The 27,469-nt window shown below is 36.6% G+C and overlaps 1 protein-coding gene across 1 annotated transcript in view; it reads left to right on the forward strand.

Moving 5' to 3' along the window:
- The window catches only part of ttn.1 (titin, tandem duplicate 1), a 135,871-nt gene that overhangs the window by 19,682 nt on the left and 88,720 nt on the right, over positions 1–27,469 (forward strand). The window contains exons 37-73 of the mRNA XM_084421004.1: positions 113–607; positions 956–1,000; positions 1,240–4,938; positions 5,352–5,630; positions 10,193–10,483; positions 10,671–10,955; positions 11,143–11,427; positions 11,921–12,205; positions 12,300–12,584; positions 12,717–13,001; positions 14,136–14,426; positions 14,634–14,921; positions 15,565–15,681; positions 15,765–16,038; positions 16,132–16,315; positions 16,437–16,517; positions 16,648–16,915; positions 17,391–17,600; positions 17,688–17,765; positions 17,845–17,871; positions 18,118–18,174; positions 18,269–18,313; positions 18,697–18,756; positions 19,159–19,230; positions 19,595–19,657; positions 19,879–19,959; positions 20,316–20,555; positions 20,788–20,889; positions 21,144–21,590; positions 21,741–21,827; positions 22,181–22,819; positions 23,209–23,295; positions 23,694–23,780; positions 23,955–24,038; positions 24,653–24,697; positions 25,072–26,838; positions 27,312–27,362. Of these exons, the coding sequence (XP_084277130.1) occupies positions 113–607; positions 956–1,000; positions 1,240–4,938; positions 5,352–5,630; positions 10,193–10,483; positions 10,671–10,955; positions 11,143–11,427; positions 11,921–12,205; positions 12,300–12,584; positions 12,717–13,001; positions 14,136–14,426; positions 14,634–14,921; positions 15,565–15,681; positions 15,765–16,038; positions 16,132–16,315; positions 16,437–16,517; positions 16,648–16,915; positions 17,391–17,600; positions 17,688–17,765; positions 17,845–17,871; positions 18,118–18,174; positions 18,269–18,313; positions 18,697–18,756; positions 19,159–19,230; positions 19,595–19,657; positions 19,879–19,959; positions 20,316–20,555; positions 20,788–20,889; positions 21,144–21,590; positions 21,741–21,827; positions 22,181–22,819; positions 23,209–23,295; positions 23,694–23,780; positions 23,955–24,038; positions 24,653–24,697; positions 25,072–26,838; positions 27,312–27,362 (12,066 nt within the window). The remainder of the gene's footprint in view (positions 1–112; positions 608–955; positions 1,001–1,239; positions 4,939–5,351; positions 5,631–10,192; positions 10,484–10,670; positions 10,956–11,142; positions 11,428–11,920; positions 12,206–12,299; positions 12,585–12,716; positions 13,002–14,135; positions 14,427–14,633; positions 14,922–15,564; positions 15,682–15,764; positions 16,039–16,131; positions 16,316–16,436; positions 16,518–16,647; positions 16,916–17,390; positions 17,601–17,687; positions 17,766–17,844; positions 17,872–18,117; positions 18,175–18,268; positions 18,314–18,696; positions 18,757–19,158; positions 19,231–19,594; positions 19,658–19,878; positions 19,960–20,315; positions 20,556–20,787; positions 20,890–21,143; positions 21,591–21,740; positions 21,828–22,180; positions 22,820–23,208; positions 23,296–23,693; positions 23,781–23,954; positions 24,039–24,652; positions 24,698–25,071; positions 26,839–27,311; positions 27,363–27,469) is intronic.

Below are 27,469 nucleotides of genomic sequence, written 5' to 3' on the forward strand. Positions count from 1 at the left end.
CCTAACATCATCCTCCATCTTACTAACTTTTTTTGTTCTTATCAATGCTAAAATATCTTGCTGAATTACTGAATAATCCCTAATAAATTTCCCTAACTTTATTCTCACTCAGCTAAAGAAGCGAACCCCAAAGAAACCCCCGTACCCTCCGATTCTATCAGTAAATCTTCTAAAACTGAAAATGAGTCAAGTAAAAAGGGCACTGACCAAGAAAATCAGCAGTCCCTGCAGAATTTTGGAGCCCTGACAACAAAGTGGCAGATAAGCCGACATTACAATCCTGATGTTATCCCTTTGTTGGAGCGTGACATATATGATGCAATTCAGCCAGAGTTCCTTGTGAAACTGTCCCCAGAATTCCTTGCCAAACAAAGGGAGAGTGTTTCTCTTTATTATGTAATCAAAGGAAGCCCCTCTCCATTCGTTGTATGGCTACACAACCAGTTGAATGTTGAAGAGCCAAGGTCATACTCCTTGAAACATGATGGGCCCTTGTGCTACTTAAATGTAAAGAATATCGGTTCTGAGCAAGGGGGCACACATTCTTGCAAAGTTATCAATGCTGCAGGAGACAAAACATGCAGCACTCATCTCAGAGTGAAGACAGGTTGGCATTTGCATGCTTTGGTCTTTACCACCTTTTATGTTAGCCCTGGGCACACTTTTTATTTACTCATATGTCCACTCTTATAAGTAGAATGACAGAAAAAAGAGAATGTGACGTCTTAAAAAAGGGAAAAAAATCACAACATGCAAATGTTGTTTCTAAAAGAGTCTGACAGATACTGCAGTGGACACCTGTCATGGGTGCTCTACAAGGGAGATTTGGTCCATTTTCATTATGTTTGAAGGAGAATTTTTTTTTTTTTTTTTTTATAACAAGAAAACACAGACACTAAAACACTGCACAGAAACTTTGCTGTCACATATCTAATATTTGTTTGTGTTTTCACAGTGTCTAAAGTGGATGAGGAGGCCAGTTATGAAGAAAAAGCCAAAGGTAAATGAATAAATACAAATGATGGTGACTTGTTAGCTTTTGTTTACTTCATTTAATTTTGTTGTGAGGCTTTTATTTATTTTTGCTCTTTATACTTTTGTAAAACTTTTTTTTTTAAATGTAAATTTAGCATTTATAATGAATCTGCAGTTTTTTCCCTCCACTAACAGAGTGTTTTATGTATTTTGTAGATATTATGATATATATTATGACAAATACCATTATCATTTTTTATTCAGTGTTTTCTACCTCGACTATATCAACTGAGGAGGACTCTTGCGCAACAAGTCTTCATTTAAAAGAAAAAAGCAAAACGTTTGAACTCCAGCCAGAGTCTAAATTACTTTCAGAGTCATTAGTGAAAAAGCCAGAAAAGCCAGTTTTTGTAACCAAATTCTCATCAGCAATTGCAACTGTTGGAAACACAGCTAAGTTTACTGTGATTGTGTCTGGATTTCCTAAGCCAGTTATTCAGTGGTACCACAATGACCAATTAATAAAGTCCTCATCTTTTTATACATTAGTACAAGAGAAGGAAGAACACACTCTTGTCATAACTAAAATTACCAAAGAGTTGGAGGGAGAGTATTCTTGCACAGCGAGTAACCGATTTGGCAAGTCAACATGTACTTCCTATCTTCATGTTAAGGTGAAGGACACAAAGAAACAAGAAGAGACCATTGGGCAGCCTCCATATTTTGTCAAAGCAATTGAGCATGTGCAGTGCGCAGTGGGGAGCCATGCTCTCCTTGAATACACTGTAACAGGAGTTCCACTTCCTGATGTTCAGTGGTACAGAGGTAGCAATCATTTGCAGCCTAGCAAATACTGCATCATTGTGAACAACAAAGACGGGTCTGGCTATTTAAAGATATTGGGCATTCAACAAAGCGACAGTAGTCTTTACTCTTGTAAGGCATCTAATCCTTTTGGAGAAACTTCTTGCAGCGCAGAACTCATTGTATTCTTGAGGACTGTTTCAGCATCTGAAGCCACCGAGTCACATAGTGTCAGCCTTCCGGAACAAGTAAGAACTAGCCTTCAGCAGGGACACCAGATGGCTTGCACCATTGCCACAAAAGACAGACAAACTATTACAAATGAGCAGATAGATACTTTGCATGTTATAGATGTATCTACAGCCACTATTCAAATGGAGCAGGTAACTCACCAAGCTGCATTATTGCAGTCTCATGATGTGCAGGAGAGAGTAAAAGTTGCCCCTGCCCAGGCAAACCCAGTGGTGGCAACTCCTCTGAAACAGCTGCATATGGCTGCAATGATCTCTGCTGTACAAGAAAATCAAGGCTTTAGTGAGCAGCACTGTGATCAAATTGTTAGTCCAGAAGTCAGAGAGCTTGAATTTAGTTTTGAGGTGCCCTCAAAACTTATGTCTGCCATTTCAGAAAGTACTATACCTCTTAGCATAGTGAAAGCTGAGGATTTGATAAAAAGTGAAACAGAAAAGATGCACACAACTTTAGCACCAAAGGTTATTGCTAGTAGTCATCAAGTTGAAATTAAGCTGCCAATTCTACGAGAGGAATGCACAACAATTAAAAGCCCTGAAGAGATGAAAAGCTACAAAGTTACCGAAGGGGTTAAGTTATTGTATACTGCAACATCATCAGAAAATGTAGCACTTACAGAATGTCATGCTTCAGAGCTAGCAACTGTTGAGTCCATTGAATGTTTAGCAGAAGAGGAACGAGCCAAACCAGTGCTTACGTCAGTTAGTGAAACTGAGCACACTCTTTTAAAAGAAAAACCCCTTGGAATGCATAGACCAGTTGAGGAAACTGCTCAGCTCTCTAAAGATCCAATGTTAAAATCAGCCCTGATTACTGAAGAAAAGAACAAGCTTCAAGCTGACAAAACCACTGGAATACCTGTCCTGGAGCATCCTTTTTCAGTCCATTCCCAGAAGGAAAAGGATCAGGTGCTTAATTTACAGCTTATCAGTGACCAAGACACTCTTCTGTCTGAAGTCAGATTTACTTGTGAGAAGCCAGATTTGGAACTGGCAGATGTCAGAAAAATGCCAGTTCTTTTACACACAGTTTCATCTGATGACCAGAAAACAGTTTTCTATGAACAAGCAACACAGTGTGCATCCAAGGATACCACAATGGTTGTAAAGCCTAGTTTAGAGGTTTCTGCCCAATTACATCTCCACTCGGTGCAGTCGAAAACCTCTTTATGTAAAGAAGGGTTAGTTTCAGTTGAAAAACCAGATGAACAGAAAGCCACCCAGAGACAAGAAAAAGACCGTAAATTTGTAGCCACTAAAGAAGAACGAGTAGAACTAACATCAGATTATGCAGAAGGTCTTGATGTGACAGTAGAAGGTCTTAAGATTGAGCTCAAAACAGAAGCCAGACCTTTGAGTGTTCTTCAGGTAGTCTCACAGTCTGTTCCACTTTCAAAGGAAAGCCCTATTGCAAGTGAGGTCAAGCCACAAAGTGCAGTTTTGCAGAAAGAGGACTGGTGGAATAACATGCATGCAGCGTCAGTGTCTGAATCTCATTCTATAGAAGAGGGACTCGCAGACAGTTTCAAAGCAGTTGAGAAATTCACTTGTAAGACAGATGTAGAGCCTAAAGTACCTGTTCAGTCTTTGCATGTAGAGGAAAAATCCATATCAACAGAAAGTTGTGTTGCTCTTGTGGCTGCTGAGCAAGACTTTGCAGTTCAGATTCAAGAAGGTCAGTCTGTAAGACAGTCAGTCCTTGTGGAGGAAAAACATTCTCTGACGGGTGAAATGTCTGAAGGATTTACCAGATCAGAAGCGACTAAAATAAACATTACAACACAGCCATTAGAACCGCTTTTAGTTACTGAATCACAAGAAAGCACAACTCTTCCAAAGGAACTTACCTTTGTAATTCCTGTACCAAAATCACACAGCTTGAACATCAAACAACAGTTAAAAATGACACTTCAGTCTGCTGTGGCTTGTGATCAGCCTTTGATTTTGGCAGATGTAGTGCAAAGTTTAGGAGTTGTGGAAGTAAAGGACGTCAATGTGCGTATGGAACCAAACTACATGCTGTTCACTTACCTTATTACAACAGCTGGTCCACCTATAGAAATTACAATTGTCTTCGAGGGTGTATACCCTCAGAGAGCGGCTCTTAAAGACGAACTTAATGCTGCTTTCTACTCTATGCTTAATCAAGAGAAACTCGTCTTCAGCTCTGAACAGTCAAACATCTTAAAACTTGACAGACCTGAGAGATTGTTGGATAGCAAAGCATCTTCATATCCATTATCCTCAGCAATTTTAACAGAACATGTTGAAATGTTTACAACACCTAAAAAGCAGTCTGCAGCTCTGCAAACAGAAGCTCAAGTCTCTTTGCATTCTGCAATGACTCAAAGGCAAACTGCTATCCAGGAGTCAGAGCACCATGTGACCCAGAAGGCTGCAGAATCCAAAATGGAGATGCACAATTTCAGTGAGACCGAACGCATGGAAATTAAATCCATTTCATCTGAACATTATAAGAGAGAGGTGTGTGTTTCAGATATTACAGTTGATGCACCTCCTAGACAGATCACGATGGAAGAGTCTATGGATGTTCTTATTCAACAAGACAAAAGAGAGGAGGTTGTAACAGAGGAAATTTTAATTAAGCATTTGACAGAAGAGCTCCTTTTTGAAATACCATTAAAAGACATTACTGCAGAAGAGAATTCCAAGGTTACATTGTCTGTGAGAATAAAAGGTGTAAAAAGTGTAAACTGGCTTTTGAATGGAGTATTGATCAAATCTGGCAAAGAGTTCAAATGTTTAAAGGACAGTGATTCTTACACACTAGTAATCAACAAAGTTATCAAGGTGAAACATGAAGGGGAATATACCTGTGAAGCTGTGAGTGAAGCTGGCAAGATATCATCATCATCATCATCATCAAGGCTCACTGTTGTCTCAAGAGGTTGGATTGTGTGGATTTTGTCATCTTAGATGAGATAGATAATTCTTAACAATTCAACTCAGACCATCACTAATTAACTAGTTGGCACCGCTACATCATCTTTCCATTACTTCGCCATTTCTTTAAGAATACATTTTAAGCATACATTATGTGTGCTAAGTATCTTTTCACCCTCTTCCAGTATAATGGCACATTTTTCATCTTCTGAGTTCTTCAAGCATGACCATGTCATGTGTGGCTCTTCATCACCTATTTTCTAACGTTCACATCATTATTTTTTCCATGTCATCCCAGGTTTACTATCATTCCTACCTTTCCATTTCTTATGCATCCTGATATATCACACAACTCAGTAGTCCTATTATTGTCAATGTATAATTTTTTAAATATTTTTTTGTTGTTGCAAATTTCAGTGCCTCCAGTTTTCAAGAAGAAGTTTTATGACATGGAGAGCAACATCGGCAGCCCAGTGAAGTTTGAATGCGAGATTGAAGAGACACCTAATGTGACCTTCAAGTGGTTCAAGTCTGGCTCAGAAATTAGACAGAGCGACAAGTTCAGGATCATCAGCTGGCAAAGCACATCATCTCTGGAGCTCCTCAACCCAACAAAGGCCGAAATTGGTGAATACAGCTGTTGTGCCTCAAACAAGCACGGTAGTGACACCTGCTCTGCTAACCTGAACATCACTGGTGAGTGAACTGGTTTTGACATTATATTCTTTGCTTTTGCTGCTGACAAATCTTTAACAAAGGTTACTGATTTTTAAGGGTTCAGCTTTTTTTCTGTCCTTGAAATCCAATCTGCACTCTTGTGTATGACTGAGTTGTGTATGTTTTGTAATCATATATAAGCAATATATGATTCGTCTTAAATTCTTTCAAAGTGACTTTTAAATCACTGAATTCATGTCCAAATCTTTCAAATTCTTCCTCTCAATATTATTCTTTATTTATTTTTTTGCTCTTTTTTTTTATTAATTTTTTATTAATATAAATAATCCACCTGGGATCAATATTTCCACCTATCTCTATAACCATGTCTGAACCACACATGTGGAAATGTGATGTTTTAAGATCTATCCCAATTCAATTTTTTTTTTTTTTTTAAATACATTGCAAATATTCATTTTAGAATCTCTTCTGATAAGTAAAGATATTTTATTTTCTGGTATGTGAACTAACTTTAGGCTATACAGTGGGTACGGAAAGTATTCAGACCCCCTTACATTTTTCACTCTTTGTTATATTGCAGCCATTTGCTAAAATAATTTAAGTTCATTTTTTTTCCTCATTATTGTACACACAGCACCCCATATTGACAGAAAAACACAGAATTGTTGACATTTTTGCACATTTATTAAAAAAGAAAAACTGAAATATCACATGGTCCTAAGTATTCAGACCTTTTGCTCAGTATTTAGTAGAAGCACCCTTTTGATCTAATACAGCCATGAGTCTTTTTGGGAAAGATGCAACAAGTTTTTCACACCTGGATTTGGGTATCCTCTGCCATTCCTCCTTGCAGATCCTCTCCAGTTCTGTCAGGTTGGATGGTAAATGTTGGTGGACAGCCATTTTCTGGTCTCTCCAGAGATGCTCAATTGGGTTTAAGTCAGGGCTCTGGCTGGGCCATTCAAGAACAGTCACGGAGTTGTTGTGAAGCCACTCCTTCGTTATTTTAGCTGTGTGCTTAGGGTCAACCTTGGCCAGATCTGTGCCTTGCTACAATTCTGTCTCTGAGCTCTTCAGGCAGTTCCTTTGACCTCATGATTCTCATTTGCTCTGACATGCACTGTGAGCTGTAAGGTCTTATATAGACAGGTGTGTGACTTTCCTAATCAAGTCCAATCAGTATAATCAAACACAGCTGGACTCAAATGAAGGTGTAGAACCATCTCAAGGATGATCAGAAGAAATGGACAGCACCTGAGTTAAATATATGAGTGTCACAGCAAAGGGTCTGAATACTTAGGACCATGTGATATTTCAGTTTTTCTTTTTTAATAAATGTGCAAAAATGTCAACAATTCTGTGTTTTTCTGTCAATATGGGGTGCTGTGTGTACAATAATGAGGAAAAAAAAATGTAACTTAAATGATTTTAGCAAATGGCTGCAATATAACAAAGAGTAAAAATTTAAGGGGGTCTGAATACTTTCCGTACCCACTGTATATTTGCAATACATCTATGATACAGGTTATCAAATATTTTGATGGCCGTATGTGGTAGAGGTAACGGATATTCAGATTTATTAATACTTTTGACTTAAATTTAGCAATGGATATTCCATTGTCTCTTGAGTGCATATTGGATCATAATTTTGGGAATTCATCAGTTTTTAGCCATGTTACTTTATCCACCATATTTATGACCATCAGTGGGGTAAAGCAAAGGTGATGAATACAAAAACACATGAACAGTGATACTAAGAAAAAATATTGATCAATGAATTTGATCCATACCAGCTCCCAGAAAATCTGTGAAAATGTGTTCTGGGAACTGGGTATGGATCCAGTGATTGATGTTTTCTTGGTATTTCTGTTATGCGTTTTTCACTGCCATAACTCTTTCCTGCTGATGGTCATAAATATGGTGGATGAGCAGAAAAAGTCACATGACTAAAATGGATGAATAGGATCACTATGATTAAGAATGGAAGGAAGATTCATAACATAGTTGGATTCAAAAAATGGCAAGACCAATGTAGAACTTATTGCTTTGCTTGTAGAGTGGGGACAAAACTGCTCTTCTTTTGTGAAGTCCTGTGCAGAAAACGTCCAGAGTAATACATGTTGTGTTATTTGATTTGTGATGTGCTTTAGTGTACATACTGTATCTCTGTTGTGTAAGTGTGTAAAGGTAAAGATGATAAAAATGCTGGTTATCCACCAATTCACCACCTACCCACCAAAGTATTTCCACACACCATGTGTATTTAGAGTCTAAATGGTTTATGACTTGTTAAAGCAGGCATATCTATACAACTGAACTGCAAAGTTTTTGGGCTCTCGAGCCTTTTGTGACATTGTCTTTGACTGGTAACTTATTGAATGCTTATAATAAATATGGATAATTTTCTATACTACATAAAATTAGGTTTAGTGAGGGATGCACCTGCCCCCCCAAAAAAACTGAGCTGGTTGCTAGAGTAGTTGTTATAGTTATTGTTATTGTTACCAAGATGATCAGTACTATTAATAATAGCCATACGAGTTTTTGACTATGGTTTTTGCTGAAATCGTTTAATTTTTATTCTCAGAAACCCCCTCCATCACAAAAGAATTACCAATGCTGGATGTAGTGAAGGTGACCAGTGCTTTATTTGGGAGTGAGCTCATTGGTACTGCCCCGTTTGAAATAAACTTGTTGAAGAATAAGAGATTTATCAGTTCTGACAAAATTATTTTTGAAGATTTAATTGAATATTTGGAGACACGTCCCTTTGAAAGTTCAGATTTTTGGGAGTACCAATGTTGCCTATCAAACGAAGTTGGAAAAATCGCCTCAAAATCAGTTGCTATAATAAGAGGTTAGTATGCTTGAGAAAGATGAGAAGAATAATCCCTGCAGGTTCCCAGCACTAACAGGTGTGTTACTAACAGGCAGCGCGGGCTACAATGGCAAGCTAAAACTGTTAACAAAGCTTTCAGACAATTAAGCAGTTGCTGTTGCCATGATTTATCTGATTTATTTAAAAATGTTTACGGTTGACCTGCAATATCAACATTTTTCAACATCAACCATAAAAATATAAAAACACCAGTGCGATACAATTAAGCATAAAAGTACAGTACAACTTTGACATTTTATATTTTGCAACTTTTCATTTGGCATTACATCAGGAGATGTTGATCATTAATACAACTCATAAGTTCATTCTTTAGAACACAAACACACTGAATAATATAATTAATTCTAATTCCTTTTACTCTATAAAGCCTTTTTGTCTATGCTTATAAAATCGATGGTCAAGGACTGACTGCATTGTGACTTTTTTTCACTTGATTTTTTCTTCTTCACTTTTTGATTGATCTTTGAATTTCCTAGATCCATGGGTTTCCATACACTGAGTCTTTGTCCTAGAAGCCACTCTTTAGATTCTTACTCTAACCTTTCAGGATATCATCGAGTGCATTTGTATTGAATTATGCTGGAATAATTAGTTGTTCTGGTTCTCTTGTAATTAAAGGTTGGCAAAAGGATGGAGTATCTTAAGATATTTTAACATTGTTTGGCGTTCTTTTAGACTGGATTGTGTTTGGCATACCTTTTCTATATCGGATTAAAATCGATCTTTAGTTGTATTTAATTCTCTGTATTTGAAAATCACAGTTCATATTGCTTTTGTCAAGTGATGCAGTGCCTTCACATATCCCATATTTGGTATGTAATTGTTGCTAAGGTTGTGTGGTTTAGGTTTAGTTTTCTCTTTAACTGAATGTACTTGCCTAGTTTCATCTGGTTGTGGATGTCAGAAAGTATGATTGGTTTTACTGGTGAATTAATATTAGATATCTTGACAGTGGTTGTTGGTAAAATTGACCGCAAAACATCAAACAACGCACCATGTACAAACTCTTTATCTTCTTAAAATGTTCTTATTTGAATCAGAACTTCATGTCTTTCTGAAGACACAATCTACCCAATTTCTTTGAAAAGGTGGTGAAATGGAAGAGGTTCAAGATACGTCTTGTTTGGAAGAAACAAATGGAAGAGCAACTGCAACATTCTTCAAAATGGACGCATTCCATTTCATGTCAAGCCATTAATGTTGAAAAAAAGTCTTCAGTCTTTTCTTTTGTCACAAGCTGGCTAATTGTCAGTTTAGATATCTTGACTTGGATGGATGGCACACAAATGGTGGCTCTTGGTACCTTTACTGGAGTACTGAAATTCCCTCTTATTCTTGGATTTTGCAATGAAATAACCACTCTTATGAAATAACCAGTCACATGCCAAAGTGGCACAGTCTCTTGTTGTTCCTCATTGTTTTACCTCTTACATGGAATGCAGAATTATATAATTATGAAATGGCTGAGGAATGGAAAACAGACAATTCAACCGTCTTTGAATGTCGATGTCAGTATTATTGCAAAATTATGTAGTTCTTTCAATCTTATACTTAAATACCTTCGACTTATTATGGTGAATGCACATTACTGCCAGAACAACATTTTAATGCTACAATCATATTTTTTTTTATGCAACTCCCATTTGTAGAGATGTAACTCTAGCTATACTGTTCCTCACAGCATCAGCACCTGCCCGCTTTGTGAAGACACTGAGGAACATTTCCATCCCAATGAGCCAAAAGTTGAGACTTGAGTGCACATTCAATGGAGCCCAGAAATTGTTTGTGACCTGGTTCAAAGATGGCAGACAACTCTATGCATCGTACAGATACAATACAAAAGTCACAGATAACTCCTGCATTTTGGAATGTCTTCATGAATGTGACAAGAACACTACAGGAAAATACTCTTGTGAAGTCTCCAATGCATTCGGAAGAGATATTTGCCATGCTAATGTGACTGCAGTGACGGGTTTGTATACTATGGATTTCAGTAATGCTCTACAAATTTACTATTATTACGTTATTAATTTTGGACTTCTCAATTTAAATAAAAGTTACCAGTAATTATCAGCACTGAACTAGAAATGACACTTCTCTAATATATAGGCCTATATATAATTTTCTGGACTAAAGGTTTCCAATCCTCTTCACTTCAGAACCTGCCCGTTTTGTGAAGAAGTTGACAGATCAATCCATTCCAATGAGTAAAAAACTAAGACTTGAATGCGCATTCACTGGAGCTCCAAAAATGTTTGTCACTTGGTACAAGGATGGCAAACAGCTGTATGCTTCATATCGATACAACACCAAAGTTACATCAGACTCCTGTATCTTGGAGTGTCTGCATGAGTGCAATAATGAGACTACTGGAAAATACTCATGTGAAGTTTCAAACGTTTATGGAACGGATATATGTCATGCTGAAGTAGTGGCAGTTACAGGTTTGTATACTATGGATTTCATGAATGCTCAACAATTTTACCATTATTACGTTATTAATTTTGGACTTCTCAATTTAAATGAAAGATACCAGTAATTATCAGCACTGAACTGGAAATGACACTTCTCTAATATATAGGCCTATATATAATATTATGGACTAAAGGTTTTCAATCCTCTTCACCTCAGAACCTGCCCGTTTTGTGAAGAAGTTGACAGATCAATCCATTTCAATGAGTAAAAAACTAAGACTTGAATGCACATTCACTGGAGCTCCAAAAATGTTTGTCACTTGGTACAAGGATGGCAAACAGCTGTATGCTTCATATCGATACAACACCAAAGTTACATCAGACTCCTGTATCCTGGAGTGTCTGCATGAGTGCAATAATGAGACTACAGGAAAATACTCATGTGAAGTTTCAAACGTTTATGGAACGGATATGTGTCATGCTGAAGTAGTGGCAGTTACAGGTTTGTAATTTGTACTGGACCCTTGCCTGCCCATCTTCCAAAGTTCCATACCCATGGATTTTGCCCATGGATATAAAAGGAATAGTTTGATATTGCAGCGTTGGACCGCATGTCACCTGGAATGGTGTATTTTTTGTTCATCATGTTTTTAGTTTTTTTGCGGTTGGCAACAATATGGTGTGCTGCTGTGAAATTTTGCACGTTCATTGAAGTGGCTCATGCGTCTTCATTCAAATCTGTTTTATCCTGTATCAAGGCTACAGTGAGGCCTGGCATGTTTTTTGAGTGCTTGTTGTGGCGGGATATTGATCAACTTGCGATTGCATCTGCAAGTTTCCATGCTTAAAAGATATTGCATACTTCAGCAAATTTGAGGAGTTATTGTTTTTAAAGAACAATCCGCATGTTGTAAAGGTTGATATGTTGCCTGTTTGTATAGTTCTTGTCGTTGTTAAGAAAGTCATTTAAATGGATCTGATGCTGTTCTTCGTAGAGCCTGCCCGCTTTGTGAAGAGGTTGACAGACATGGCTATCCCACTCAGTCAGACACTGAGACTTCAGTGTACATTCACTGGAGCGCCGAAGATGTTTGTCACATGGTACAAAGATGGAAAACAACTGTATGCCTCATACAGATACAACACCAGGATCATTGAGAACACGTGTGTCTTGGAATGCCTCCATGAATGTAACAATGACACTCCTGGAAAATACTCTTGTGAAGTTTCAAATTCCTTTGGCACTGATATCTGTCATGCCAATATAACTACAGTTACAGGTTCGTATACCATCCTAGTTTACTTATTTACACATTTATTTAATGTTTAGGCAGACATAGGATAAAGATAAATTCGCTCATTTCTTGTTCTCAGAACCTGCCCGATTTGAACAGAAGCTTAAGGACAAAAAAGTTGCCATGAGCAAAAAACTGAAGCTTGAGTGCACATTTACCGGAGCTCCTAAAATCTTTGTCACTTGGTACAAGGATGGCAAACAAATATATGCCTCTTACAGATATAATACTCAAGTTGTTGGAAACTCCTGCACTCTAGAATGTTTACATGAATGCACCAAAGACACTCCTGGAAAATACTCCTGTGAGGTGTCCAATTTCTATGGAAGTGATATCTGTCATGCTGAAGTGGCCACAGTATCTGGTTAGTACACTTTTAAAGGCCCTCTAAATTAGTGTTGGTTGGAATTCAAGTTGATTCTGTAGCTGAAGCCAGTGATTTGCAAGCATGATGCTCATGATATTCATGATGCTCATCCAATGTGATTCCTCTTAGGACCTGCTCGTTTTGTGAAGAAGCTCACAAACCAGAATCTTCAATGGGGGCAAAAGTTGAGGCTCGAATGTTCCTTCACAGGAATTGAAAACATTTTTGTCACATGGTACAAGGATGGCAAACAGGTCTATGCGTCATACAGGTGCAACACAAAAGTAATTGGAAACACTTGCGTTTTGGAATATCTTCACGAGTGTGATGGCAATACTCCTGGAAAATATTCTTGTGAGGTTACAAATGAAGATGGATCAGATATTTGTCATTCGCTGGTCAGCCTTGCGACAGGTTAGTTAACTGCAGTCAGCTTATTTGATTGAATTTGCAGATCAAGTTCCAACTTTTCCATTCTTTACAATACTTTTCAGTATGCTTCTTTTTTCCCCAAATACTGTTGTTTTTGTTTGTCTCAAAGAGATCACCTTTCTGTGGATTAATTACTAGCATTTTAACATGAAAAACGGAAATTACTATCGTCCCAAATGAAACAAAAATAGCAATTTGAGTATTTTCTAAAACGATTGAAGGAAAATTTTTGTTAAGCTCAATTTAGAGTATATAGTGACTTTTTAACAATGGCACTGGTGCACAATAGCCAAATGCAAACTAGTGTTGTTTTAGTGTCATTTGTATAATATTATATATTATATATAATATAATATATTATATTTATTAATATTTTGAATTAGCTTTTATTTTTCTACTTTATTTAGATATTATACTTACATTTTTTGTTTGTTTAAATTTATTTTAGTTCTTCAAATTAAACTTTTGTATTTCAGTTTGTTGCTAAGGCAACAAAATGTATCTAATATTTATACTTTTTTTTTATCCCTGATTTACTTAAATTATCATAACATAACAATACTAATGCAAACTAAAACACTGTAGCAAAAATGCATTGAATAGAGCATTAAATACAAACTGCTTCATGTAGTCCTCAGCTTACACTTCAGGCTTCAATTGAATACATTTCACTTTATCACATTTAAAAAACTGCGAGTAGTCTAATAAGCACATTTAATTATGCTTTTCTACTATAAAATCCCTTAATCCTGTTTACATTTAAGAGGGATTTAGTCTTGGACTAAAAGCTTTTTTTTATTCTAAAAGTCAAATTGGAAGGTTAGAGTAGACAGGGGCATTGCAAATATGAATCATTTGGTCAAACGATCTGCAAGATTAAAATGAGAGAGATTGCAAAATTTCAAGTGTGGATAAAACTGCACGCCTAGCTATTCTGAAAGCGGAAAATACAGATGCTTGTCTTGCCATGCAAGTGAAGAACTTGGTTTAAAAAAAGAAAAGAAAACAACAACAACAACATCAACAAAAGCAACACACATGCTCCATTAAACTCTTTGTGATATGTATTTTGCTTTTAATATTAGTGACCTTGTGTGAAATGTGTTTTGTTTTCAGAGCGCAAAATTCCACCAACTTTCACTAAGAAGCCCTCAGAGCACATTGAGGATGCTGAGGGCAAATTGGTGAAGCTTGAGGGTCGAGTATCTGGGTCACAACCTCTATCTGTAAGCTGGTACAAAGATAACAGTGAACTCAACACTTCTGACATCTATGACATTTCCTTCAAGAGCAACACTGCTGTGATATGTCTCAAGAAGGCCAGTGTCAAAGACAGTGGAGTTTATACATGCAGAGCTTCTAATGAAGCTGGCACGGTCTCCTTCCAGGTGGTGGTTAACATCACAGGTAGTCAATATGGTCTTACTGCATGATTTCTTGTTTCTCACTTATTGCTGTATTCCCTTTTCCTCTTTGTATGTTAATTCTATTTATGTGATTTTGTGTGTTACTGCGATACTGCTTTTTGTTGTACTGCATAAACATGTACTCCCCTACTTTTCACTGAAAAGAACTGGTGAAAATGCTGAAATTCTTCACTTTTTTAATACCTAGGGCAAAAAAGGCCACCGACTTTTGACATTCCCCTAAAACCAGTAACCGTTAGTGAGGGCGAAAGGCTAAACCTTAGCTGCCATGTCTGCGGGTCTCCCCCAATGAAGATTCAGTGGATGAAGGACAGAAGGGAGGTCACATCCTCTGCTACCACCAGGATGATTTTTGTGGATGGCACAGCCACCCTGGAGATAAACCAGACATCCAAATCTGATGCAGGAGATTATCTGTGCAAGGCAACCAACAATGCTGGTAGTGAATTCTCCAAGGCCAAAGTCACATTCAAAGGTAATTAGAACTATCTAACTTTTCTGTAATAATCAAAATGTGCATTTCAATGCAGCTAAATTAAAGATGTAGTATTATTATTAACCTTACATATTCTTGCTTTGAACTCTTCACATGTAACTAGTTTCTTTGCTTCATTTTCTACTTCTGGGTCTAATATTCTCAACCTTTCTAATAGTACCAAGTAGATATAAGTCAATATCTAAGTTTCTTATTTCATCATCATGCATTTTGGTATCTTTACCATCTTAATAATATCCACATCTTGTTTTGCATGCTCCTTAAGTGCTTTGGATCCACCTGATCTTGCTGTTTCTTAAATAGTTTTACATTTTTTCATAGTCCACAACTAAGCTGCAGTGATCTTGTTAATATTTTCAAAAGATTTGCTTTCACATGCATATTTATTCTTCAGTAACCAAGGATCTTTTTAGACATGCATATTGTCTGAAAAGCAAAGTGACATATCTTGCTAACTATAAGGTGCTTACGAGTTGATTTTTATTAGTTTAGATTTTGTGACAGTTTAATGCATATTTACTGAACTTGTTAAAATGCTGAAATATGCTAAGTATCCTTATGTAGATTTCAGTCCATTTTTATAATTTGCTTAATGTGTTGTTCCATTGCCGGTAATACTCAGATAAAACAGGTGCAGCACCTGCAACAACACCGGCAGCCCCCACAGCATCTCAGACAGTTAAAAAACTGGATAACTTGTTCTTCATTGAGGAGCCCAAGAGCATTCATGTTGTTGAGAGTAAGTTAAACAGTGTAGATATGTCATTTTTAGATTAGAATTAAATGTACACAATGGAAATCACATCATATTCTGGATTACAGAGGGTACAGCTACCTTCATTGCTAAAGTTGGTGGTGATCCCATTCCCAATGTGAAGTGGATGAAGGGCAAATGGAGGCAGATGACTCATGGTGGTCGCATCAACATTCATCAAAAAGGCCAAGAGTCTAAACTGGAGATTAAAGAGGTGACCAAATCGGACTCTGGTCAGTATAGATGTGTTGCCTCAAACAAACACGGAGAAATTGAGTGCAGCACAGACTTGAATGTTGATGAGAAAAAAGAATCTGGGCCAGAGGTGGTCAAACTAAAGAAGTGAGTCTGAAATTGGGATTTTCTTTGTCAGCAAAGCTCAAAATCACAATTCTGTAATGATTATAAACTTGCACTCTGTTTTGTTACGTTCAGGACTCCATCAAAGCAGAAAAGTCCAAAGGAAGATAAAGACATTGACATTGTTGAGTTGCTAAGAAATGTAGATCCAAAAGAGTATGAGAAATACGCTCGTATGTATGGAATCACAGACTTCCGGGGTCTTCTTCAAGCTATTGAGTTTCTGAAGAAGGAGAAGGGTGAAGAAAGTGGAAGACCGGTAGATAAATCTAAATAGTTTTGTCTTAACAGATGTTACAAATCTTATGTTTTCTTACACCTTATTGAGATTGAAGTCTGCAACAAATAGCTTTAATAGGTGCCCTTGTTTTTTGAATCAGGAAAGTGAACATGGGAGAGAAAGTGATGAGGATTTGGCTAAGCTTGTGGCTGATTTGCAGAGGAGAATGGAACAAAGTGAAGTATGTTCCTTCTTTGGGAAGTTGAAGTAACACCGCTTCAATTTTCAGTCTAAACATATTTGCATATTCATGCATATGCTTATCAGATGCATGTTGATGACCTAAATGTATGAATATTTTGTTTTTGCAGCCTGTTACCCTGCTTAAAGACATCACAGATCAGTCAACACAAGTTAACAAAGAGGCTGTCTTTGAGTGTGAAATTAAAATCAATTATCCAGAAATTACACTGTCTTGGTATAAAGATACACAAAAGCTAGAAACTAGTGATAAATACGACATTAAACTCATGGGTGACCGCCAAATACTGAAGATCAAGAACTGTCAGACCAGTGACCAGGGAAATTACCGCGTCGTTTGTGGGCCACATATATCCAGTGCCAGACTGACAGTGTTGGGTAAGTCCATTTTAAAGACATTGTACTTTGCATTAAAACAACATTGATGAACATATTACGAATTGAGGCACATTTACGTCAATATTGTACATCGAGTAAAGGTCATGTACAGGAACCATCACCTGGTAAGAGGGTAGAATTGCTTTGTATAAGAAATTTAATTATCAGAATAGTAAGAAAGGGCCACATAGATTGTCTATTCATATAAGGAAATTACTAACCTCTTCTTGTTCAGCTACTTACTAGCAATTGCTAAGCATTCTTCATTTTTTCCCACTAGTGCTTTAAAATTACTTGGCTATAGTGGTGTTGATTATGTACCAATAAAGTGTTGGATAAAAAAAAGTGTGTGTGCCTTTGAAAGCACATTTACATTTCTTCTGATTTCTTTGCTCTTTTTTTGAAAACAGTGAAATGACAAATGAAATGAATTTTGAGACACTTAACCATTCAAATCCTTTTATGTTATTTTTAGCTGATCAAATTCAGTTCACCAAGCGCATTCAAAATATTGTGGTGAATGAGCATCAGTCTGCCACTTTTGAGTGCGAGTTGTCTTTTGACAATGCGGTCGTCACTTGGTATAAAGATGCATGGGAGCTTAAAGAGAGCCTGAAATATACCTTCAGGTGTGAGGGACGAAGGCACTTTATGATCATCCGCAACGTAACCTCTGACGATGAAGGTGTGTACATTAATCCTCCTAGTGGCTCACTATAAATGTACAGTTAAACAGATTTAAACAAAATTAACTTCACTGAAAATCTTTTAGGCGTGTACTCTGTGATTGCGCGCCTGGAGCCCGTTGGTGAAACTAAAAGTACAGCTGAGCTTTATTTGTCAGGAAAAGGTAAAATTCACAGCAGCATCACATTATGGCTTGTTTACTAGTTTAGTCAACAGCAATTACATTTTATCTTCTTTTGCAGAATTTGAAATAAGAACACGTTCTTTTGGTGAGTGGTTTGTTATGCACTAAATTGTTTCTGAGGATTAATCATCTCTTATTTACTCCTCAAATACCCTACCCCAACTAATTTCTTTACAAAATCTGCTAAATGTATTAGCAGAATCATTTATTACAAATGTAATTACAAGAAAAATGTATTACAAAATCTGCTAAATGTATAAGGAAACTTAATTTAATATAATCAGGCAAGAATAAAGAAATAAATATATAAAATGTATCTCAACCTATCCAGATGTTCCTGATACATCGATATATGTGCCAGATGTGTCATCTATGATTAGCTTTAAAGGTAAGGTATAAATAAATAAACAAATATATAAATAGAAGACCATGAAGTTTCATTTCACCTAACAATGATGCAATTGTTACCTTTTGTTTAAAAGATGAATCCTCAGAATTTCATTATGAAGAAAATTTTGAAATAACAGGTACTACTTAAAATGAGAAATAATCTCTATTTTTTTTCATATTAAACCTTAATATGTGAACTTGATGAGTATGTTCACTAAAATACATTAAGCTTCCATCATCTCATCTCCTGAATGGACTGATAAACTAACATTACCATATTACCATCAGCACCTCACCATGTAATCCCACAAAGTGGGTGTTTAATAAAATACTAATGTAATACAATCAGATCCTAGATTTGGTATTTCTTTCTTTCTTTCTTTCTTTCTTTCTTTCTTTCTTTCTTTCTTTCTTTCTTTCTTTCTTTCTTTCTTTCTTTGCATTTGCATTAACTTTCAAAAAAATTGCTGTTGCACAATTGTTTTTATATATAACATTAACATATATTGTTGTGTGGTAGAGTGTCAGAAATGGACAGTTCAAGAGGAGAGTGTAACTCATGAATTCTCTTCACTGCAAGGTATACTGATTAGCAGTCTTAGAGTCTTTAACTAAGAGCATAACATTTTGCTCGTCTTGTTTGTATGTGACGAGTTTCTTCACTCATCTTCATTTTAATCATTCTTTATTTCATCATCTTTTAATTCTCTCTCTTCTTCTTTTTTTTTTTTTTTTTTTTTTACATATATTTTGTCAAAGCTATAATGTGTATTCCTTTGCTTTTTAATATAACTGACTGTTAAACATCATCACTCCCATCCTTCAATAACCAGGTCCTCCATCATTTTCAGTTCAGCATCATTAACATTTTTAATCCACAGGTATTGTGCGGTAAACTTTGTGTGTGTGTGTGTGTGTGTGTTTGAAACTCAATTTGTGTGTCTATGTTCATGCCTAAGTTCTTATTTCATGTTCTCATTAGAAATGAAGAAACCTGTTGAGGAGTCTGTAACAAAACATCTAGTGGAAAGGACAGAAGAGGCGCCTAAGAAAGGTATTTGATGAAGGCAAAATGCTTGTGCTAGACTGCTTATGGCTGTCCCAGATTATCTCTTAACATTTATGTATGCCAAGCCAACTGCTTTATTTTTTTCCCTCCAGTTAAACACTTACAACATGTCTGTGCTGAACCAAAAACATTTTTGGTTCCTTCCTTGTCTAGGAGTTCTGTTTGTGTATTGTGTCATTCTGCGTTTTTTTATGTACTTTTTATGATTGTCCTTGATCGTATGTCCATAAATGTTTTCTTCTAATGCGTGTGCAATCATGCTAAAAGCATGGACACTTTGGCTACTTAAACTCTGCTTAAGCTTTGCAGCTGTATTTTAACAAAGCTGATATATTTTATGTACCTCAAGTTATGAAGCAACCAGAAGAGAAACCTGGAACAACTTTTGTACAGCCTTCAATTCCTGAGAAAGGTATTATTATGTCTTTGCTTGACTTTTTACATTGTTCATGTTTTTCTTCCTCTGTGTGTTCATTGTTTTCCACCAAAATATTTAAACCAAATCTGTTTTGTGAGACCGGTATGTTACCATATCAAATCTGTTTGCGTACTTGCTGTTCATGTAGCTCTTTGGTTTGAAGATGCTTAATATGCGACTCAATTTTATTCCTGTGATGCCATGATATTTTAAAGAATCTGAAGACAAGAAGCCTGTTGAGGAAAAAGTCCCATCTGTCAAGGTGACAGGGCAAAAAGAACAACCTATACGCAAAGGTATTATCAGCTGTGTGTTTTCAGTGTGTATAATGTTATATACGTTCTGTATTGATTGTATGTCTAAATGTGTTCTTTATCCAGTTTAAATGTATTTATATTATGTATAAATGTTGATATTTGTGTAACTGTAATTTGCAGTTTCTTCTTGTGCCATTTTCTTGTTAGTATGTAAAATATTCTTAATATCTTGGGATTCTATAATTCTTCACGTATTGTTTATCTGTGACGTACACAGAAGTATCTAAAGCCTCTGCTGTATAATTCCTGTCTATGTGTTTGTGTTGTCAGTCTCCTTTGAGAATTAAAAGCAATATCAGTGTTAATTATAGATGTTCTAAAACCTACACCCTCAGAGCCTAAACCTCAGGTGCCAGCAGAACCAAAAGCTCCAGTGGCTGAACCAAAGCCTGAACCTAAGTCTGAGCCAAAAGCTCCAGTGGCTGAACCAAAGCCTGAACCTAAGTCTGAGCCAAAAGCTCTACCTAAACCTGAGCCCAAACCTGAGCCCAAGCCTGAGCCGAAAGCTACACCAAAACCTGAGGCTGAACCTAAGCCTGCAGTTGCAAAGAAAGTTGAGGCACCTTCTGTCAAAGGTATTGTGTGTGATTCGTTGTCTATGCTGCAGTTTTTTCTTTGTGTTTGTTTTGTGAGCATGTCTGTATGTCAAGTATGATATGTACAAATTTGTTCCTTATTATTATTTGTTGTATGTGCAGTCCTCAACTCTTAGAATCCACCTCTTGTTCAACTTAAGAATATAAAGTCTCATCTGCTTTATAATTTTGGGTTTACTGTATGCTACTTTGTTTTTTTGTTCTTTAAAAGAACCTGAAGCTCCAAAGAAGCCAGAAGCTGCACCTCAACCATCCTTAGCTATTAAAAAAGATGAGGCCTTACCTCTAAAGCCAGACACTACTCAAATAAAAGGTAACTCTTAAATCTCAATGGTTAAGAAGCACAATTATTGAGTATAATTCTTGCAAACCGCAAACCACGGTTTCACTTTTGTTTGTTGTCTGTTAAAAGCTTTGTCACCAAAAATGGTGCTCTTGGAATGCATGTGTAACTCTTCTCTTGATCTACTAATTGCTTATTTTTATTATATGATCTTCTGCATTCTACTGTGAATGCATATCTTTTTATGATATTACACTGTATAACACATATGTGTTCTTTTGAAGCTCTTGTGGAGATGAAGGAAATAGAAGCACCAAAAGTAAAGCTAGATAGAAAACCAGAACCTGCACTTGTTGCGGCTGAGCCACCAAAGAAAGAAGCCTCTACACTACTACAAGAAGAATCTATCAAAGATCATTTGCCTGTCCTCTCTGAGCCATCAAGTGTAGAGCCAGCTAGACAGTTTAAACCTACACAAAGCCAGCCTCCTGAGCCAGTTAGAAAACAAGAAGTCACATCAGCACCACCAAAAGTAATAGTTGAACCAAGAAAACCACCTTCCCGAGAAGTTTCCCAAGCAGAATCAGTCAGAAACGTTGAAACTTCCCCTAAACCTTCAGAGTTACTGCAAGCAGATCAAGCTAAAAAGCAAGTGCCACCAATGAGTGAACCAACCCCTAAAATCAGTGAGCCAGCACTTGCCCACAAAAAGGAGGGTCATCCAAAGAAAGGTATCATTAAATCTTCATATTAAGCTCTTTAAATATGCCCTGTAATAATGGGGTAGCAATCAGTACAAACTCTCTTAAAAGTGTTGCTGATCTTATTTACTCTTCTTAATGTGTTGTTCTTTGTCTGGTAATATTTTTATATCTACAAAGCGGTTGAAGTAAAGGCTGCTGAACTACCATCTGAGAAAAAGCCTGTGACTAAAGCTAAAATGGAGACTGAGATGCCCCTAGCCAAAGGTATGCCTGGTTGGTCGTGGGATATACAAATTAAATTTGTATCTCTGCATTACTAGATCTGTTTGTGGTACAAAAAACAGATGTCCCACTATTTACAGGGTAACCATTATTAACATTTTAATCATAGTTAGCTGGAAAAAAAGTGAGCTGACTGTACTGGCAAAATAAAGATTATCCCTAAACTAATGATATTTTAAGATCCTTTCTCTTTTATAACAAATGATCCTTTCTAGATTAAAGTATGGAAATATGTTAACATACCCTTTGTTGTTTCATGTTGGTATGCATGTTTTGTTGAAAACTCTTCTACCACCGTTGCATGGTGCAATCTTGAAAATCTGTAATCTTTAAAGTCTTTGCAGCTTCTGAAGAGAAAATTTACCAAATTCCCTACACAGTGGAAGCAACTCAGAAGATTTACATGGAGGAAATGTTTCTGAAGGAGGAAATTGCGGAAGAGAGTGAAAGCATGCCTCATCAACCTGAGGAAATTTTGTCTCTTCAAGAACATATTGTAAGGATGGATGTGAGTCATCACAGTAGAGAATTAGCTCCTGAAGATTTGAAAATAGTTGAAACAGAGGCTTCCCGGAAGCTAGAATCTTCTTTTGAGCTGATACAAATAAAGGAGATACACGAGAGAACCTCATCAAAGCAAGAAATGCATATTGAGAACATTGAAACTTCTCCAGAAGCTGTGGTGATACTTAGCATTGAGTCGTCACTGAGAAGTCAAGAAATAATGCCAGATGAAAAGAAAAAAACGGAAGATATGCCTCTACAAAAGAGAGAAGACACCCCCAGAAAAGAGATGGACATTCAGAGAGAAATAGAAGTTCACAAGAAAGAGTATATTCACTTACAACAGTCTGTTCATGAAAACAACAGATCACAGGAGGAAACCCCTCAGATATCACCAGAGATAACACCATTAGTAAAACCAAAAGAAAATGGAACTAAGTTGAAGGAAGTGCGTAAAGTACTTGAAAGAGGTAAACCTTATAATCTTCAGCAAATGCCTCAACTGGTATATTGCAATCTTTACTTGAATTATTTGCCTTCATGTATTTGCCGAAAAGGCAATTGTGGTTTTCTTAATGTCTTAAAAGTCATGTGCTTGCATTTTTTGCTAAAGTTCCTCTTTAGCTTCTTGTATCTTGAATATGTTATAGTTCTTAATTAGACGAGAAGACCCAGGCAGTTTCAGCTCCTGTGTCAAAAGTTGTTTCACCTACAAATAGTACTTAAAAGGCTGGGAGATTTGGTGCTATTACTCTTCAGTTCTTTGTTCAGTATGTGAAAATGTATCTGTATGCTCATCTGTAAATGTTTATGTAGGGTCTATTTATTGATTGTGATCATGGCTTACTTTTATTTTAAGAACCGGAATTAGTAAAGAAACCTGAACCGGAAGTCCCAAAGCCAACTGAGGCTCCAGTTGAACAGAAAATATTTCCTCCATCAAAAGGTATACAGCAAAACTGGAAGAAACACTTCTTTGATAATGTTTGTTTCATATATTCTTTTGTCGTCATGTTTAAATGTTCTTTGACCAGTCCAGTTACACATTTTTCCACATGTGCCTTTATTATTTTGGATTATTATTATGGTATTGTTTTAATTAAAGAGCCAGCTGTTGAAAGGAAACCTGAGGCACCGAAGCCAAGTGTGGCTCCAGTTAAACAGAAAATGCCTCCTTCAAAAGTTATTCAAAGTCACATTGTGGTAGAACTATTTTCTGGTCTGTTTGTCAGTCTTTGGTATGTGTTTGCTTGTTTTGTTAGTCTAATGATCTTCACATGGTCATTGTCTTTTATCTTATCTTTGTTTTTATTGCTTGTGATTATGGCATTGTTTTATTTAAAGAGCCAATTGTTGAAAAGAAACCAGCTCCTGAAGTACCAAGGCCAACTGTGGCTCCAGTAGAACATAAAACAATATATCCTCCAAAAGGTATTTAAAGCAAAACTGGCAATTTTTTGCTGGTCCTATAGTCTTTGGTATGATGTGTGATTGTTCTTATTTGTGTTTAACTTTAAATGTCCTTCTTGTCCATTTAAATAACATCTTATTCCACCTTTGTCGTCACTATTTTTGGTTGTGATTGTGGTATTATTTTATTTAAAGAGCCAACTATTGAAAAGGAACCATCTCTTGTGGCACCAAAGCCAACAGCAACTCCAATTGAACAGAAAGTCTCTCCACCCACAGGTAGAGTCTCTGTTTTCATGTCTTCTGTATCAATTGTTATTGTTGTTGGTGTTCCCTTGTGTTATTAATGTGTCTTTGTGGTCTTTAGTTTGTGCATTCTACTTTTTAAAGTATCCTTTAAATCTTGTCGTGTTTTTACATGTTTGTCTTAAATTCGTCATGTTCTTTTGTTTATGCTGCTATTTGTGCATGTAAAACTAAACCCCTGAAAAAAACCCAAAACATTTGTGGTATTTTTAATGGGTCACAGACACCCATCTATAATTTTAATTTGACATAATCTTTAACGGTTAATGATCGATTAATGAGCTTCAGGAAAATAATCTAAATGAGAAAATGCTCTCTATGAATAAAATACAGTTCTCCACAAATACTTGCGTACACGAGCTGAGACCTGACGTGAGATTTGATCGTAGCCACCACTCGTGTCCATATTGATAAATGCCAAGTTTTGTGTTGAAATGGCCATACGCCCAGTTTTCTGTTGTATGTTCATTTTATAAATGAGGCCCAAGGAGAGTAAATGATGACGGAATTAAAAATTTTGAGTGCATTCTCATTCTGACTTGTATGTGTGTTGGTATCTGTTTAATCTGAAATGATCTCTGAAACAGATGCAGTCAAGGGCCCTGTTACAGCTCCTGGACCTGCTCCCAAAGGTATGTTACTATGTGACCTAAATGGCATAAATTAATCTTCCAAGGTTTAATTATCAAACATATTAAAATCAGTTATTCAGGCATCACATTTTATATGTCTGCTTGTTGTTATGTTTGTTTTGTCTCATTTTTGTTTGCTTTTTTTTGTTTTGTTATTGTTTCTTGCTATATTTTTTCTATATTTTTGTGCTGTACAGTTTGGGTCAGTGCTATTTATTAGGGTTGATGTTAATTTAATCAAGTGAATAGTTTTCCATGAAGGTTAAACTGATGACTTTAGCTTCAACCCTTCTGTGTGATATGTGTACAGGTGTCTTATGTCATGCTGATTGTACTGTCCATGTCATGTGATATTGTGACATTTATCGCCTCAGAAACAACTAGCACTACACAAGCACTTCTTAAACGAAAGAGTAAAATTCATGTCAAGGAAGAGGAACAATTGGAAATGCCAACCATAAAGAAAGGTACCAGAAGATCAAAAGAACATCAGGAAGATCAGGAAGTTATATCACTTAAGGTAGTCAAGAAGATTCAGCATGAAGAACCACCAAAAGAAGCAGGACAACTTCTCCAGAAAGTTGAGAAAGCTGAAATAGTTGGAGAAGAGATGGTGAATTCAAAGACTGTTAATGAAGTCAAACTCACCAGCAGTCATGAAGTCACAAAAGATACTTGGTCATTTGAAACTGCCACAAAAACAGACAAAATATCAAAGGGGGAGGGAAAGAAGATAGAACAGTACAAGAATGTGTGGGAGCAGAAAGTGATTACTCCTGAAATAGGAGGAAGAGGTGTAGAAAATACGGGTGAACAAGAAACTAAAATTACAATGAAAGGGGAACCCTTGATACCACAGCCAAGTCTGAAAAAGGTAACCAAATCAATATCTACTGAGAAAGAACAGGAAACTGTAAAATCGGATAAAGCTGTTGTAGGTCCACAGAAAGACAGCAACATAAAGAAGAGTGAAGATAGTATTGGTGTCCAGAAACATGAAAGACTCATAAAGGATGAACCTGTTTCAAAGAAGAAGATAGACGTGATGCTTACAGATCAAACAGCTAAAGAATCCGTAATGCCAAAGCCTGCTGTGGCTAAAGATGAAATCTCCAAGGAACATGAGAAATTTCCAAAGAAATCAAGCATAATTCTACCACAGGACGAGGAGCCAGAAACTGTGACACTGAAACCATTTTCCAAAGAATCTCATGCTGATGTAACCCCTGAAAAGGTTACTCAAGAACAAAAAGAGAAAAAGCCTGTAGATATTAAGCATCCAGAGAGGCCGGAAACACATCATATCCTGAAGGAACCTCACATCCCGGTAAAAGAACCCGGAAAAAGTGAAAAAACATATGAAGAGCCTGAAAAGATCAAAAAGCTAGAGTCACCTCATGAGCATCTCCCCATGATGACTACTACTACTACTCCAGAAAAGACAACACAGGAATGTCCCAAGGAAGAGAAGGCAATAACTAAAAAGCGTGGAATTATTCCAAAGGATGAAGCAAAAAAAGAAGAGGTATCACTGAAACCCGTAAAAGGAAAACTAATTGCAGAGAAAATTACTTCACCAAAGGTAGATAAACCTAGTCCTCAAGTCACTTCACTGACAAAAAAGAGTCCAAAAGATGATGATGATAATAAGCCAGCAATGTCAAAAAAGATTGTTCATCCACCAAAGGAAATGGAGGAAAAAAAAACAGAAGAGCTGAAAAAGACACCTTCACCAAAAGCAGAGATACCAAAATCTAAACCCACTGAATCCATTCCAATGGAAAGAAAGTCTAGTGTAAAATCACCCAAGAAGATTTCACCAAAAGATTCACTTGAGTCTGTAATCCTGAAGAAGGTCTCAAAGATAGTTTCCCCCAAAGAAGAAAAGACTACTCAGGATCCTCCTTTGAAAACAAGTGAAGACAAAGTGCCAGTGGTGAAGGAGTTGTCTCCAAGCGTGCTGCATCTACAAAAGATTCCTACACAGCAAGAAGAGGTAGTTCATGAGGCGGTGGATGATGATGAAGAAGAAGAAACCTGGGGATGGGAACTTGCTCCTAGGGACAGTTATGGATCCGAAACCTTTGATGACGTTTTGGAGGATGGGGCCATTGAAACCCCAGGAATGGGTGACAAGAAAGGTGAGATGGTATCACCAAAAGCTTACCATTGGTATCTCATGGCTCCCTACAGTCGTTCCAAATAATATCCACTCAACCCAACCTTCATTATAACCCTTTAACAAGTGTCTTCTTTTTTCAAGTGTTCAATTGTCTTTGATGTTTGATGTTTGTCCTTCCCTTGATTCGTTCGTTCTTTCGTTCTTGATTGATCAAGAACTCTTGATAAAATATTGTGTGTCTGTTCTGTCTTAAAACTGTTTGTCAGTATCATTTTCATTCCTTCATCTTCATTTGTAATTTTTGTTGTGGGTGTCATTTGTCCTGGACTGTGTTTTTCAAACTTTGTTCAAATTTGTCAAACTGTGTTTTATTGTCTAATTAATCCGCTCACATATGTTATATAAGGTATATATAATTTATCAACCAAACATTTCAGACCTTTGTGTTTTTACCATTTCAAGTCTTGCTTAGTATAACAATATTTCAAACAGATGGAAAACCAAAAGAGGAGCCAGCTCCAGGCAGAGGCAGAGGACTAAGACGTACGTTCATAATATACTGTACAATCATAATATGCATTTATCATTTTACATTGCAAGTGTTTGTTTTTGTTCTTTTTGAATTCACGTATGTATAATTTGAAATTACA

Source organism: Rutilus rutilus (assembly GCF_951802725.1).
Source record: "Rutilus rutilus genome assembly, chromosome: 10".
NCBI lineage: Eukaryota > Metazoa > Chordata > Actinopteri > Cypriniformes > Leuciscidae > Rutilus > Rutilus rutilus.